This window comes from Pongo abelii, chromosome 5 (assembly GCF_028885655.2).
Source record: "Pongo abelii isolate AG06213 chromosome 5, NHGRI_mPonAbe1-v2.0_pri, whole genome shotgun sequence".
NCBI lineage: Eukaryota > Metazoa > Chordata > Mammalia > Primates > Hominidae > Pongo > Pongo abelii.
The window spans coordinates 79608292-79624591 of record NC_071990.2 but is presented as its reverse complement, the minus strand read 5'-3'; the positions used below and the strand labels follow the sequence as shown (position 1 = coordinate 79624591).

Here is a 16300-nt window from a genome sequence, read left to right as displayed (position 1 = left end):
TCCCACCAGCTAAACGTGTTAGGTGACAAAAAATAGTAGAAATAAGAAAAATGTAATCTCTTGCCTCTTGCAGTACTCCATGATGGAGGTGTGTTGTTTGTTAATTACTGTCACAGAAGAGAAAAAGAAAACTTCGGATAATCTACTTTTTATAATTTAGAATTAACTGTATCATCCTTTAGTGGAATATTTAGGGCAGACCATGCACTTCATATTTCACCTTTTATATGAAAATATTAGTTCACATTTTGAGTTTAATCAAATATTCAAAGCAAGATGTTAAAAATTAAATTTTTGATGGAAATGAATGGGCTTAATAGTCTACAGCGTTCATTTATTCAACAGAATTGTATTGAGTAGCTATCATGTACTATACTGCATGGTGGAAGCCCAAGATGTGAGCCAAGAAAAGTTAAGTATTCTACATAAATAAATTTTACATTAACCAAAATATTGCAAAACATTTTAAAAACTCATTTTTATATTTTGCCCAAATCCACAAAGTTTGTAAAGCCAATAGTGTAAAATCTCCAAGAACTTGTTAACAAAAGAGCCCACCCCTAATAATCTATGGATCAAACACATCTCATGGGGATTTAAAAAATGCATTGAACTCAATTAAAATAAATTCAGTATATCAAAATTTGTAGGACGCAGTTAAAGCAATGCAGAGAAATTTCTAATACTAAAATGTACTAAAGAGTACAACAGAAAAGGAGAAGTTTCAAATCAGTAATCAAAGCTCACTTCTCAAGAACCTAGAGAAAGAAGAGTAAAATCACCCAAAAGTAAGCCAACAAAAGGAAATAATAAAGAGCTGAACTCAGTGAAACTCAAAAAAGAAAAACAATAAAGAAAATCTATGAAATTGAAAGCTGGTTCTTTGAGAAGATCAACAAAATTGACAAGCCTCTGTTAAGATTTACAAAGCTTATAAAGAGAGAAGACAGATTGTTAATATCAGAGATGATATAGAGCATATCACTGTAGACCCTGCAAATACCAGAAGGATAATAAAGTAAAAATAAATAATACTACAAAGAATTCTACACATATAAATTTGATAACTTACATGAAATAGACCGATACTCAAAGTATAAACTACCACAACTCACCCAGTATGAAACAGATAACTCAGTAACCTTATTAAGGAAATTTAATTTGTGATTATAAGTTTTCAAAAAACAAATGTCTAGGCGTGGATGGCTTCACTGGAGAATTCAACCAAACATTTAAAGAATTAACACAAATTCTACACAATCTCTTCCAGAAGATAGGAAAACTCAAAATTCCCAACTCACTCTATGAAGGCCAGTGTTCCCCTGATCTCAAAACCAGACAATAACAGTAGAAAAGAAGAAAAAACTTTAACCAAATAACAGCAAATATAATTCAGGAATATATTAAAAAGTGATTTTATACCATGACCAAGTGCTATTTATTTCAGAGATACAAGGATGGTTCAGTATTCAAAAACCAGTCAGTGTAATCCATCATATTAATAGGCTAATGAAAAATCTCATGATTATATCAAGTAATCCAGAAAGAACATTTGACAAAATTTCACACCCATTTGTTCTGTGAACGTGCATTTTGGTTATGGTAAAGTCAGTGCGGTCACAGGAGGAAATGAAAACAAGACTTGGATGGAAAAAGTTTATTATACTCGAGTCCCAGGCCAAGCATGGTGGCTCACACCTGTAATCCCAGCACTTTGGGAGGCCAAGGTATGTGGATCACTTGAGCTCAGGAGTTTGAGACCAGCCTGAGCAATATGGCAAAACCCCGTCTTTACAAAAAATACAAAAATTAACCGGGTGCAGTGGCGTGCACCTGTAGTTCAAGCTACTAATGAGGCTGAGGTGGGAGGATTGCTTGAGCCTTGGAGGTAGACGTTGCAGTGAGCCAAGATGATACCACTGCACTCTAGCCTGGCAATAGAGTGAGACCCTATCTCATTAACAACAACAAAAAAAAAAGTAAAAAAGAGTCCTAGAAAAGTAGGGGCTTACCACATGCCACACAGGGCCACAGGGGAAGTGCTAGGTTTTGGTTGGGTAGGAGAGACCAAAACCAGGGAAAAGCTTAGAAATCCTTTATTGGGGTTTCTGCAGGAAATGCAAGGCAGGTCACAGTTAACAGCTTATTATTGGCTAGTTTGAATAATTCCAGTGGGCTCTGGGGCACAGGTATCTAGTTGTCTGGTCCCAGCCCTGAGATGATTTAAAACAGGGAAATACTGGCTTAGTGTGTGAGAGTGAGAAAAGGAGCTGATTGTGGCATTATACTTGGGATTCATTGGTATGTAGATGAAAGATATGTTCTCAGTGGAGCCCCTCACTAAGAACGGGCTGCCCCAGGAAGGGGCAGTCTTTTCCCAGGTCTGTAAGGCCCCCCAGGTACCAGATCATCACTGGCCCTGTGAATAGATGGCAAATAGACAAATGCAGAATCTGAAGAAACAAGACATGAATTCATTATAAAACCCCTAAGAAAACTGGGAATAAAGGAAAACTTCCACAACTTGATAAAGTACATCTATAAAAAGTACATCTACAGCTAACATCATGTTTACTGGTGACAGAATGAGTGCTTTCCCCCTAAGAATTAGGAAGGACTGAAAAATGTTCACTCTCACCACTGCTATTCAACGTAGTACTGGAAATTCTAGCCAATGCAATAAGGCAAGAAAAGGAAATAAAAGGCATAACTATTGGAAAGGAAGAAATAAAAATTTGTAAAGGCAGTAATCCTGCCTTATAGGACACCTTCTTCATGGTCAGACGTATTTGATCATAATTTAAACTTGATGGTGCAAAGTCAAGTTGTTATACTTCAAAAAATATAATTGCATACTGAGGGACTGTTGAAAAGCTGCAAGCCAGGTGTGGTGGCTAATGCCTGTAATCCCAGCACTTTAGGAGGCCAAGACGGGAAGGTCATTTAAGCCCAGGAGTTTGAGACCAGTCTCAGCAACATGGTGAGACTCTGTCTCTACAAAAATTATAAAAATTAGCTGGGTGTGGTAGTGCCTGCCTGTAGTCCCGGCTACTTGAGAGGCTGAGGTGGGAAGGTTGCTTGAGTCTGGGAGGCCAAGGATGCAGTGAGCTTTGATGGCACCAACTACATTCTAACCTGGGCAACAGCAAGACTGTGTCTCCCAAAAAAGGGGGGTACAATAGTCTTTGTCCCTGCTAAAAAAAAATAGCATATTCTGATAATTTTAGAATTATATACCATATTATGATAATTTTCTGTTGCTCTTCCTGTTTCACGTGTGTGTTTTTATTGGTTCCAATCTGTTACCTAATTTTATACTCAATTGACTAGGTAGACACCTCAGGTGACATGCATAGACTTTGTGACAACTATTTACATTTGTAATTCTTTATTACTGCAAAGCAAAACTCCCAATTGTAGTACTGAAGTTGAGATTACTAGAACTTAGGTGTCTACATAAATGGGATGCTGGCATACTTCCATTGTTTTTATTTCCTTAAAGTTACAGTTGTGTTTTAATGAGTCAGACCTTTAGAATTTATAAGTAGTATAAAGTTTTGAGTTTTTCTTTCAAACTTTCGGTTGTAGAGCTGGGCTTTTTCCTTACTCTTTTACTTTCCCTTTTCCAATACAACTCCATCTCCCAAGTCTCCAGTGAAAAATTAATAACTTCTGTGTTCTTGAATAAGAAAATTATTGTTGATTGCAGTATAAGGGGGAGAGTATGAAATAAATAAGAATTATTAGAAAAAAGGGACTCTTGATAAGGGGACCAGGAGTGATTATTAAGAGTTCTAGGACTTGCAGTCATCATAAAAATCCTGTGCGAATCCCTGTGCTGAGAAGTGATGCTTTGTGTAGTAATAATCATAACACCACCTATTTTCCCTTTCCTAGGACTACAGAGACATCATTGACACTCCAATGGATTTTGCTACCGTTAGAGAAACTTTAGAGGCTGGGAATTATGAGTCACCAATGGAGTTATGTAAAGATGTCAGACTTATTTTCAGTAATTCCAAAGCATATACACCAAGCAAAAGATCAAGGGTATATAATTACATTATTTTCTTGTATGACTAGATTAAGTTAGAGGAGTGTGTTAAATGACTAAATGTTGCTTTACTTAAAATTTAGGTCAAAGTTAACTTTCTGTTATATTCTTAATGTTGTCCTATTGGAAAAAGAAATTATACCTTTCTACTCAGCTCCTTGTATGAAATAACATTGATGTTATCTTTGATGTCTGGGAATGGTTACTTTTCTTGAAGTAGTGTGGTTGATGCAAATTGTCCTGGTATGCACCAGAGCCATCTGGCCCTGACTTTTCTAGCTATTATCTGCCTTATGGAGCATTTTTGCGAAGATTTTTACAAATAAGTAAAAATATAAATATCATTTAACACTCTTTGACCAGACATGACATCACAAAGGAGTGCTATATAGCAACGAAATGAGAAAGAATAGATGCTAGTCCTAGATAGAAAACAGGTTTAAACCTCTGGGATAGTTTCAATGTAATAGAGTTGACAATAAGTTTTGTCTGTATGAGCCATTTGAATTTAGAGTCGGACTTTTCTTTAAGAATCTCAAAAGTTGGAAGATTTCTGTTCTAAACACAAAAATATATATTGTTAAAATGCTTCAGTTTACATTTTCATCAAAAGATTAGGAAAAAGGGATGTAAAAAACAACAATTAAATTCTAAATAGTTTTTACTGGAAAAATATTTACATAACAATATTTACTGAACAAAGATATTTTCCTCCGAGGAATGTTTGAACACTTTTTTTTTTCCCTCACAGATTTACAGCATGAGTTTGCGCCTGTCTGCTTTCTTTGAAGAACACATTAGTTCAGTTTTATCAGATTATAAATCTGCTCTTCGTTTTCATAAAAGAAATACCATAACCAAAAGGAGGAAGAAAAGAAACAGAAGCAGCTCTGTTTCCAGTAGTGCTGCATCAAGGTATTTAATTTCTTTTAAATACCACTAGCTGATCTATAACTTTCATCTAAATGATAGAACTTGGTGTTTTTTAATACTTCCTTTACTATTCCCTATATTGCAGAATGATATATTTGACATGCAAGTTCCTATGATGTGGAGGATTTTTAATCTTTTAACTAAAGCTATACTAGTGTAAGTGCTTAAATTCAAACTGCTAAATGTATACAGTAAAACAGCATTTTTAGGATAGTGATGGCATCATGCTTTCTGTCATATAACTTTAGCATTTACAGCGATCCTTCACTAAATATTCACTTTCAAAGGCTCACAATCATATGAAATCCACTACAAATCTCATATTTTAACATATTTCATAATAGTACAAATATTGAATCCAAAAATATTATAAACTGTTTTATTCATTCACGTAGAGCTATAAGAGTGACTGACAATACTATTTTATTTACAGCCCTGAAAGGAAAAAAAGGATCTTAAAACCCCAGCTAAAATCAGAAAGCTCTACCTCTGCATTTTCTACACCTACACGATCAATACCGCCAAGACACAATGCTGCTCAGATAAACGGTAAAACAGAATCTAGTTCTGTGGTTCGAACCAGAAGCAACCGAGTGGTTGTAGATCCAGTTGTCACTGAGCAACCATCTACTTCTTCAGCTGCAAAGACTTTTATTACAAAAGCGAATGCATCTGCAATACCAGGGAAAACAAGTAAGACTCACTTTCTAAATTGAAATGTATATGATGATTTTCTTAATTTAAGCTTTTAGTTTGCCAAATGCAATATACTGAGTTTTAGTAATTTCTAGCAGACACTGTTGTTTTTGCCTTCTTTATTAATTTCCTATTTTAAAAAAAGTTTTTAATAAGAAGAATTAAATTGAGGTTTAAGCCATTATAGACTAATGCTTAAAAATGGCAACTCTGATCTAAACTACCTGAATTTAAATCATAGTGCCCACACTAGCTAGCAGTTTGCTAAGACTTGCCTTCGAAATTTTGAAATGATGGGACAGCTTCTAAAAGGGCTGAAACTATTAAGAGTTTCTAGTTGGATACGCCTTTTTCCTATTAGAAAGTAGCTTTCAGCATCCTTCAGGATTTGTTGTCTTGGCTAATTCAAATAATTCAGGTTAACCTTTTTTTCTTATCTTTAGGTTCAATAACTCTTAATTTTTAACTTTTTGTTTGTATGTTTTAGTACTAGAGAATTCTGTGAAACATTCCAAAGCTTTGAATACTCTTTCCAGTCCTGGTCAATCCAGTTTTAGTCATGGCACTAGGAATAATTCTGCAAAAGAAAACATGGAAAAGGAAAAGCCAGTCAAACGTAAAATGAAGTCATCTGTACTCCCAAAGGCGTCTACTCTTTCAAAGTCATCAGCTGTCATTGAGCAAGGTAAGGTATTATTTGTATCTTTCAAGGTACAGTAGATCCTTATCATAAATGATGCTTTTGTTGGAATCAGCATTTATATCCACTTTTCAGGTTGCCCACTTAAAAGTCACACATCTGTATTAGTTGATAAATTTACTGCAGTGAGCTATTATTGTGGCACTGCACTCCATCCTGGTAAACAGAATGAGACCCTGTCTCAAAAAAAATATATATATATCTTCAAAGTTTAAATTAAATAGGGTATAGTTAACCCAATGTAGCATTCTTCACTTTTCTAGAAAAATGTTTAAGTAATTATTGGATCACAAAAGTACTTATTTTTCTAGACTGACTTTTACTAAATAATAATTCATTGGGGTTGTCTACAACTGTAGAATACAACTTTTGACACCTTACTGTTACACTTCAAGTTCTTTCAGCTCCAGGTTTTTATTGTAAAGTCTTTATGTTTGAAAGATGAAGAAAGTAAATAATAAAATATGCTATGTGACATGTTAAAATAATATGGCTTCTTGGCAGCAGACAGCCCCAATAATAAGCATTTTGCATCATGACTTTCAAAGTGTGTCTAAGACATTTCTTCTTCATTGTTCTCTTCAGAAACCTCTCTCAAAATTTAATTTCTCTACTGAAATCTTATTTTTGTTAATGGCATTGGGATCTACCCGTGTAAACTTAAAATCAGGGAGTCATCCTAGCCTTCTCTTCAGCAACTGAATCTGTTCAGCAGCTTTTTGTTTTTGTTGTTTCTCCCTCCATAATGTCTCTTAAATCTATTCTCTCCTCTCCATTCTCACCTCCATGACATTATTTCAAGGCCTACATAATTTCTTGCTTGGACTATTTTCCTAGTTTCCTAACTGGTCTTCCTGCCTCAGTTCTCAACTCTTTCTTAACCAGTCCATTTCCCATATTGCAGCCAAAGTGATCTTTTTATTTCTCTCTAGCACATGTGGATGTGTGTACATACACACAGAGAAAACACTTCCTTGCCTTCAAATCATATATGGAAACATTTTAAATTTTTTACCTGTTACACAAGACTCTTTATTACTTGGCTCTTGCCTAACATTCCAGGTTCTTTTACCTTCTTTCTCTCTTTTGTATCCCAGTCATCCTAAACACTTAGAAGTTCCTGAGTCTTTGTTCTTTTCTCCTTTTGGGGGAATGTCTTTTTTTTCCCTCCTAGTTTAATTGTCTGTTGCCTTTCACGTCTCACTTAAAATATCGTCTTCTTTAGGAAGTCTTCTCCTGGCTTCTTTAGATAGAATCAAGCACTTCCTTTTTTTTTTTTAAAGACAGGATCTTGCTCTGTCACCCAGGCTGGAGTGCAATAGCCTGATTTCCATTCACCGCAACCTCTGCCTTGCCGGTTCAAGCAATTCTTCTGCCTCAGCCTCCCAAGTAGCTGGAATTATAAGTGTGCATCATCACACCCGGCTAATTTTGTATTTTTGATATAGACAGGATTTCACCATGTTGACCAGGCTGGTCTCAAACTTCTGGCCTCTGGTGATCCACCCCACTCAGCCTCCCAGAGTATTGTGATTTCAGATATGAGCCACCACACCCAGCCAAGCACTTCATCTTTATGTCCCAGAAAACCCTGTTCATTACCTTTGGTGGTACTTATAATGTTAATCAGATTATTCATTTTCACATGTCTATATCTCCAGAAGAATCTGAGCTTAATGTGTTTACTCATTTTTAATGCCCATTATATAGAAGATAATAAGTGTTTGAATAAATAACCAAAATGCTTTGCATATGAGTGTTTCACATTTTTAATAATGTGCCCCCTTTCTGAACTGAATTTAGAGTTTGAATAGTATATTGGCCTTGCTTCTTTTTATTCGTGAATCCTAGAGAAATCAAATATATATGATGAATTGGTTCTAGCATTATGATAGCGGAGGTCTGGTATCATAACCCATTTGATTTTTAACTTTTGAGTATTACAAATACTCGAGTACTGGTACTGTATAGAAATATCATTATCTATTAGTTAACATTAACAGTGTTTAATTATAAACAATGACACCTAAATTAACTATTTAGAATCAAGCAGTGTTGTCTAGTGGAATATAATACAAGCCATATATGTAATTTTAAATTTTGTAGTCGCCATGTTTAGTAAAAACAGGTAAAGTTAATTTTAATAATGTTTTATTTATCCCATTATGTCCAAAATGTTATTTCAGTATTTAATCAGTATTTTAAAATATATACTGCTTTAGTATTTAAATTGAAATTTAAATAAAAATTTAGTTCCTAAGCTGCATAACTTTTCATGTGCCCAGGACAACACAGTTCAATATCAGTGGTTTTTAAACTTTTTAAAAAAACTTTTGAATTCCTTTTTAAGAAAGCTGCATTCATTCTTAACCTTTTTACATTATATATTGCTTTATAAAGTTGATGAGTCCTATAGTCCCTGTCTCAGAAAAATGTACATAAACATATCCATACAAAATTTGGGACCATTTCAAGGGATTCATGTAGTCCTTAAAGCCTATCTTCTGTAGTAGGTACATGTACTGGATATTTAGAACCCTTGTAGTCATAATGTAAAACAAAAGAGATTGACAGAATCCCCAGGCAGTTTAAATGTCAGTTGCTCCGTAGGAAATACTTAACTACTTTATGTCCACACCCACATTTTTTCCCAACCACTAATCTAAAGAGAGTCATTTCACTATGGGGGTCAGGAATTAAAAGCTTTGCATTTTCTGTCTGTACTTGGCTCTGACCTTTGGTAAGTCTCTTAACCATGTTGTTTTGTTTTGCTTTGTTTTGTTTTGTTTTGTTTCTGAGATGGAGTCTCACTCTTGTCACCCAGGCTGTCTTGTTGCCCAGGCTGGAGTGCAGTGGCGTGATCTCAGCTCACTGCAACCTCTGCCTCCCGGGTTCAAAGGATTCTCCTGCCTCAGCCCCCTCAGTAGCTGGGACTACAGGCACCCACCACTATGCCCAGCTACTTTTTGTACTTTTAGTAGAGACGGGGTTTCGCCACGTTGGCCAGGCTGGTCTCCAACTCCTGACCTCAGGTGATCCGCCCACTTTGGCCTCCCAGAGTGCTGGGATTATGATCGTGAGCCACTGCACCCGACCAACCATTATTTTCTTATTTACAAAGTACAGTTCCAACCTGTGACCAAAAATGCTGTTATGAAGATGTATTCTCTTTAAAAGCAGTTTCCATCTATGAATTTCCTCAAAAATAGAGCATTGCAAATCACCTACCATATCAAATAAAAACATGTCAGAAATTTGGAGGGAAAGAGAGTTAGTTACCGGTAGTTCCTGTGGCATATTTTTCCTTTATCTAAGTTACAGCATTTTTTTCTACAACAGAAAGGTAATTCATCGTCTCCAGATCCTTCAGATTTAGAATTTGATTGCCAGCATTTTCTCTCCTGTTTTATGAAGCATAATGGCCTTTTATCATGGAGTTTGTTACAGTGGGATCTTAATCATGATAATGGTGGCACACATAGTGATTTTGATTGATATATATATATAATCAGTATTTCCTAGGATTATAGTCATTTGCCATTTATTACACAAGGAGATAGGACTTTTCAAAGCCTGTGAAAACTGCCATTTAGTTGTTTTTAAATCCTCTTTAAACAGTTCTAAGAACAAAGTTTTTGACCAAGAGTAACTTATTTCTAAGTTAGGAATAAGAAACCTTTGGTCATCCAAGCTTTATAATCAATCACGATGTTAACTTAGATAAGTTACTTATTTTCTATGAGCTTTACCTCCCTCATGAGATCATTAAGAATCTGTCTCTTTTAATTAGAAAATAAATAAGATCATTGAACTATTAGCGTTTTCTAGGTTCTTTTTTCTCATTTTAATAAAATAATTTGGATTATTTCATTACATATAAGTATACCAATGGGGCCTTATTGACAAGTTTGAGAGTCAAACAAAAAAAGAGACTCCATATATTAAGTGTACTGTTGTTCCCTTTTAGGAGATTGTAAGAACAACGCTCTTGTACCAGGAACCATTCAAGTAAATGGCCATGGAGGACAGCCATCAAAACTTGTGAAGAGGGGACCTGGAAGGAAACCTAAAGTAGAAGTTAATACCAATAGTGGTGAAATTATACACAAGAAAAGGGGTAGAAAGCCCAAAAAGCTACAGTATGCAAAGCCAGAAGATTTAGAGCAAAATAATGTGCATCCCATCAGAGATGAAGTACTTCCTTCTTCAACATGCAATTTTCTTTCTGAAACTAATAATGTAAAGGAAGATTTGATACAGAAAAAGAATCGTGGAGGTAGAAAACCCAAAAGGAAGATGAAGACACAAAAACTAGATTCAGATCTCCTAGTCCCTGCAAGTGTCAAAGTGTTAAGGAGAAGTAACCGAAAAAAGATAGATGATCCTGTAGATGAGGAAGAAGAGTTTGAAGAACTCAAAGGCTCTGAACCCCACATGAGAACTAGAAATCAAGGTCGAAGGACAGCTTTCTATAATGAGGATGACTCTGAAGAGGAGCAAAGGCAGCTGTTGTTCGAAGACACCTCTTTAACTTTTGGAACTTCTAGTAGAGGACGAGTCCGAAAGTTGACTGAAAAAGCAAAAGCTAATTTAATTGGTTGGTAACTTGTACCAAAATATTTTAGTTCAAAATCTATAAAGCAGGTACAGTTAAGGAATAAGTAGAACTAAGGCTTCTGCTTCCTTGCTGCTGTGGTGGAGTAGGGAATGCTATGATTTGATTTGCAAAAAAAAAAAAAAAACAAAAAAACAAACTTACGAGACACTTCACTTCTTTAAATGAATATATATATATATAAATATATACATATATATTTTAAATGTTTGCTATTTATTGCCCTTAGATAGGTTATGCATTTTCACATTCATTTCATTCACTGTTTGAAACGAAAGAAATTGATCTATAATGAATTCCTGATTTATTTATAGAAAAGACAGTTCTGCTACACTCTTTAGGAGCATAATATTCCTAGTGATAGAGCATTTCATGTTAAAATGAATTATTTTTGACCAAGCGAGGTACATTTCTATTGATACAAGTCATGCCCCTAAAAGTAGATGTTATACAGAGTAGCAGTGAATTAAGAAATGTTTCCTCTAAAAGATAAATATAAAATTTCCACCATTTGATACCCTAAACAGTTTAATTTTAATTATAGAATGTTCATCTACACAGTATCTAGAGGAGGCTTTTGCTTTATTCCATTTCTGCCAAACTTAAGAGAAAATGTACTGATGAAGGGAAACATATCCACATTGGAAAACATTTGACTGTCTAATTTTTCAGACCTTGATTCTTATATCACTCAATCTCTGTTTATTGTGCCAAAGACTGAGAATCAGTGCAGTGGAAAGCCTGTTTTTGACTGTCAGGACAGCATACACTTTTCAATATTGGAAAGGCTATATATTCTAAAGAGCAAGTTATTAAAGAGTTATGCTGAGATATATCTTTTTTTGGTACTAATAGAAAATAATGCACTGGTGGGTCCTTTGACAGAGATGTTCTAGAGGAAATGTTTAAGTGGTTAAAGGATTCAAGGAAAATACAGGAAAAAAGGTATAGGATTTGATGTTTACTTGTCGATCTGGATTAATGTCATTTCTAAACTTTAGACATATCTAATAGCCTAAAATGACTTACAAAGAAACGTGTCTGTGTGTGTATGTGTATATATTGATAAATGGGTATAATTAAATATATATACAAACACATACTTATATACTATTACCCAGGTATAAATTCTTTTTTCAGGATTTTTTAGATAGCAGTAGAATAAAAATAATTTTAAAATGTCATACTTTATAGTTTAATTTTAAGGGGGAAATTGGTTATTTTCAATTATTAAAGGTTAAAATAGGCCAAATCACTTTTTATGCAATCATGTTTTATACAGTGGTCTCATTGCACATTGTGTTTTTTCTGCACTTTTTACGGTATCCTTATCATGCTGGTATGTCAATATACACCCTAAAGAAAAACTCCATTTAATGATTGTGCCTTGTATTCTATTATTTTTTGCATCATTAGTAAAATTAAGTTGTCTATTGTAAATGATAACTATATGACTTAGGAGAATGTATTGCTATATGTACTGCTATGGAAAAGGAAAGCAGTTATTTATTTGTTTATGGTACAGTTATTTTATACCTTAAAAACCAACATACCATTTCTATTGTTTAAAAATTACTGTCCATTTTTTTAAAAATTTAAAGAATGTAGTATTTTCTGAGGACTGGTATGGTACAAAAATGTAATCAAAATTTTCAGATACTACATTTTTAAAAAGTGAGGATGGGGAAAATATGTATCAGCATGACCCTGATGTAGAAAAATAAAGTCTGCAATTGAACCTTGGCAAAATAACATTACATAATTATTTCTGATAAGGATAAATATTAGCTGTCATTTAACTGTCGGAAGAATGAAAAAGTGATACATTTGGGCTTTTTAGATCATTTGTAACTAAATTTGTACAGAAATTATCCTGTGAAATTAAGTAAACCATTTTCCAGATCTTGACTGCATTGCTGAGATTTTGCAGTTGAAAAATAATTTCAAATTTTTCAGGTTTTTTGTATATTTATTTTTTTCTAACAAATATATTTAACTATAAAATTAAAATTAAGTAGTTAAACTCTTCATAATGCAGAAATGGATGGCTTTGATTGATAGAAAAATGAGTCTTTCAGTTACACCATTCTTGAAAATAATAGTGTATTTTGAAATTTGTCATTAATTAGTTGCTTTTCAAGGCAATCTATTTGAAATATGTAATTTCCTGATGTTATCTGCATTGTGTTAAGAAAATAATAGGCTATAAAATCAATTTTTGTAAAAAAATGTACAGTTTTAAGTTGTGTACAGAAAAAGGAAGAGCGTACACAGTCTTAGAGTGGAATATACCTCTAGTACAGTGTATGTGTTAATTCCAACTCGAGCAAAGAAATGAGTATTTACCATCTTTCCTATAACACGTAAATGTATTATTCCTGTTCTACAGACACTGTATATTTATGACCTTATTTGGACATTATTAGACACTGGTTTCTTAGTAAAGCACAGTAACTTGGATCAGATTCTTTGTAACCGAAACACTTAAACATGTATTAGTAATACCAATATATTTAGATTTTATATTTTTATAATTTAGCTTCTATGCATTGCAGAAGTTGAATTAAGAAATTTAAGTCATCACCATATTTTTGTTTTCTTTACCTCTTGGGAAAATAATCCTCTTTGAGGCAGTAACACTATGTATGTACTGTTGATAGGCCAGAAGGAAATGTTGGCAGTTGTCTTAGGTAAGCAATAAAAACATCTCCAATTTACTGAAAGTTCAGAACTATAACTGTTACATGCATGGAAAGTGTAAACCAATTTAGGTATTTCTAAGTACCCAACCCTAATATTCTCTCCCTCAACTCCAACATTCTCAAGTCCCAGATGAAAAGTTTCAGTGGAGCATTAGTTTAAATATTTAGTCTAATCAGAGACTCACAGCCCTGGGCAATAGATACATAGCTTTTTAAAATTTTATCCTTTGTGACCTGCTATAGTGGCATTGGACTATTTTCTGCATGTATTATAAACTAAAGATTTTTTGGCCTTATTTCAATTGTTTTTATTGCACAACTTCACTACAAATTTAAAGACTGCTGGCATTATTATAAAACTGTCTTCCTCCAATCCAAGTAAATAAGTGTGTGGAATATTTGTGAGCTGGATTAGGTAACATCTGAGACTTGGGATTGACTAAATTTAGTTATCACTTGGAAATGAATTACATAAGATACAGTAATCAGAGAAAATATCTTTGTGCAGCATGTATGTTAACATCTAGAACTGTCCCTTGTCTGCAGTGCAGTAGATGAATCAGACATTTTAAGAATTGTATTCAAATATTTTTATCTTATATGTTAGCAGCATTTACGTGTTTTCAGATACGATTTGTAATATAAATTAATTTCTCCAGTTAACAATGTTTACTTCAATTCTGACATTCCATTTTATACATATATACCTACTGTATATCTCTCTCAAATGTCAGCTAGAAGCAACTTTTTCAGTTTTCTATCTAATGAAAACGGATGTATTCTGAATGTTTTTGTGACCTGAAATTTATTTTTTGAGTAGGTTGAAAGGACCAAGATACTTGAGTGATTAAAGGGCTGTAAGTGTTCTGCTTATATGCAGGAGTTACATGATTTTAAAAGTCATAATAGGGGAAGTAGTTTTATCATCTGATTACTCCTATTAACCTAAAAAGTATTTCTAACATAACAGGTTGAGCAGTGGTTTTGTTACCTTAGGCAAGAATTTATTTTCCCATTAAAATTTGAAAAATACACTTTTCTTTGCTTCTACCCTTGCAGTTTCCCTTAGTTCCCCTAATTTCCAAGTGATCTGAACTAAAATTAATATTACATTTACTAAGAAACTATTTTTGTTAATTATACTGAGCAAAGTTTGCTCCAAATGAAAAGTCATTATGAACTATGTATAGTACCCAAGAAAAGGTCAAATTGAGTCAGAAGACTGTAAGTACCACTTTTGGCGCTCCAGAGATAAACCTTGTACACACTGCAGTAAAACAGTGAGTAGAAAATATGAGCTAGAAATAGATATTATTTTTAGTTTTGATAGCTCTGTGTTGAAATACTTTTTTAATGCAGATAAAAATTATCAGGAAATTAACCTTATGGCACAGACCAAATACTTAGTGTATGGCTGAGTTTCTACAATTCAAGGAGCCAAGAAAATAGGTTCAAGATGGAATATAGTACATGCATATAAGGCAGATGCACACATGCTGGTTACTTTAAGATTGTGTGTGTTGATTAGTCACAATGATAGACTATAACATGAGACAATACAAAGTTACATTTTTGGACCATATTAAAACTGCAAGAAGACAGGGGTCTTACTGAAGATCTTTTAGAAAACTTAAATCCTGTCACAGGATATTTTGACATGTGTAGAATGTAGCTCAATTTTTAAAAAGTAACTGACCTAGAGGGTGAAAGTTGAAACTGACACATTTTCAAATTAAGATTATGCTTATTTTGTACAGAAAACAATGTTTAAACACAAGCAGATCTGTTGTATGTAATAAGTAACACAGAGTTTTAAAACAAATTAATTATTTAGCTTTATTGAAGTTTGTTTTTTTCCTTCCGAACCTGGAGTATCATATTATAAACAGCAGTTTCACACCAGAATAGCAGTGCCCTTTCTTTTTGTACATATTGATTGGACCTTTCTTTACTGTTACGTGGACACTTTCTATGTTAGTTTTGATGCATAATTCTTTGAATCCTTTTATACAAACTAGAATGTATGTGTAAGAATACCTGTCCCTGCAATGTAGTAACTACAAACTTATTTTTAAATAAATAGAAAACTTGTTTTTCTAAGCTATTTTGTAGAGCCTCATGATTTATTATTTGCTTTTTGAAGTTTTTTTGGCATCACATAAAGCACTTAGTACATAATCTCAACAAGCTGCTTACCAAAGTGGTCATATGGCAGATACCATTATGTAAATGCTGGTTCATTAGAGTTTCCAGTGCCCTGTGTGTTTCGCAAAGTGTGAAAACTGTCAAAAGATTTTTGGGTGCCGAAATGTAATTTAATTCCAAAACAACTGAAGGTCAAAAACTTCTATGCCTTTTTATGTGTACATTTAATAAAACAATTTTATTGATTTCTTACCATGAGTAAGTTACTGTGATGAGTGGTAAATACTTCACTATTCAGATACTTTCATAAGAGATACATTTCAGTGGAACACTTTGCATAAATATTTTCTCAAAAATGTGCAATTTCCAGGAAAAAAGGAATGATGAAAGGGAAAGAAGTTTATTGCAGTTTTCCTAGAAATTTTGTCAGATTGGCATGCATTTTTATTGACTTA

General features: G+C 33.7%; 1 protein-coding gene across 3 annotated transcripts in view; it reads left to right on the top strand.

The window, feature by feature from the left end:
* Positions 1-15800, top strand: part of PHIP (pleckstrin homology domain interacting protein) — a 139208-nt gene extending 123408 nt beyond the window's left edge. For all 3 annotated transcript variants that reach the window (XM_009242016.4, XM_002817078.6, XM_054557779.2), the window contains 5 exons: positions 3898-4050; positions 4806-4969; positions 5421-5680; positions 6171-6368; positions 10351-15800. In XM_009242016.4, the coding sequence (XP_009240291.2) occupies positions 3898-4050; positions 4806-4969; positions 5421-5680; positions 6171-6368; positions 10351-10988 (1413 nt within the window). In that variant the 3' untranslated portion in view covers positions 10989-15800. The remainder of the gene's footprint in view (positions 1-3897; positions 4051-4805; positions 4970-5420; positions 5681-6170; positions 6369-10350) is intronic.
* The last annotated feature ends 500 nt before the right edge of the window (positions 15801-16300 follow it).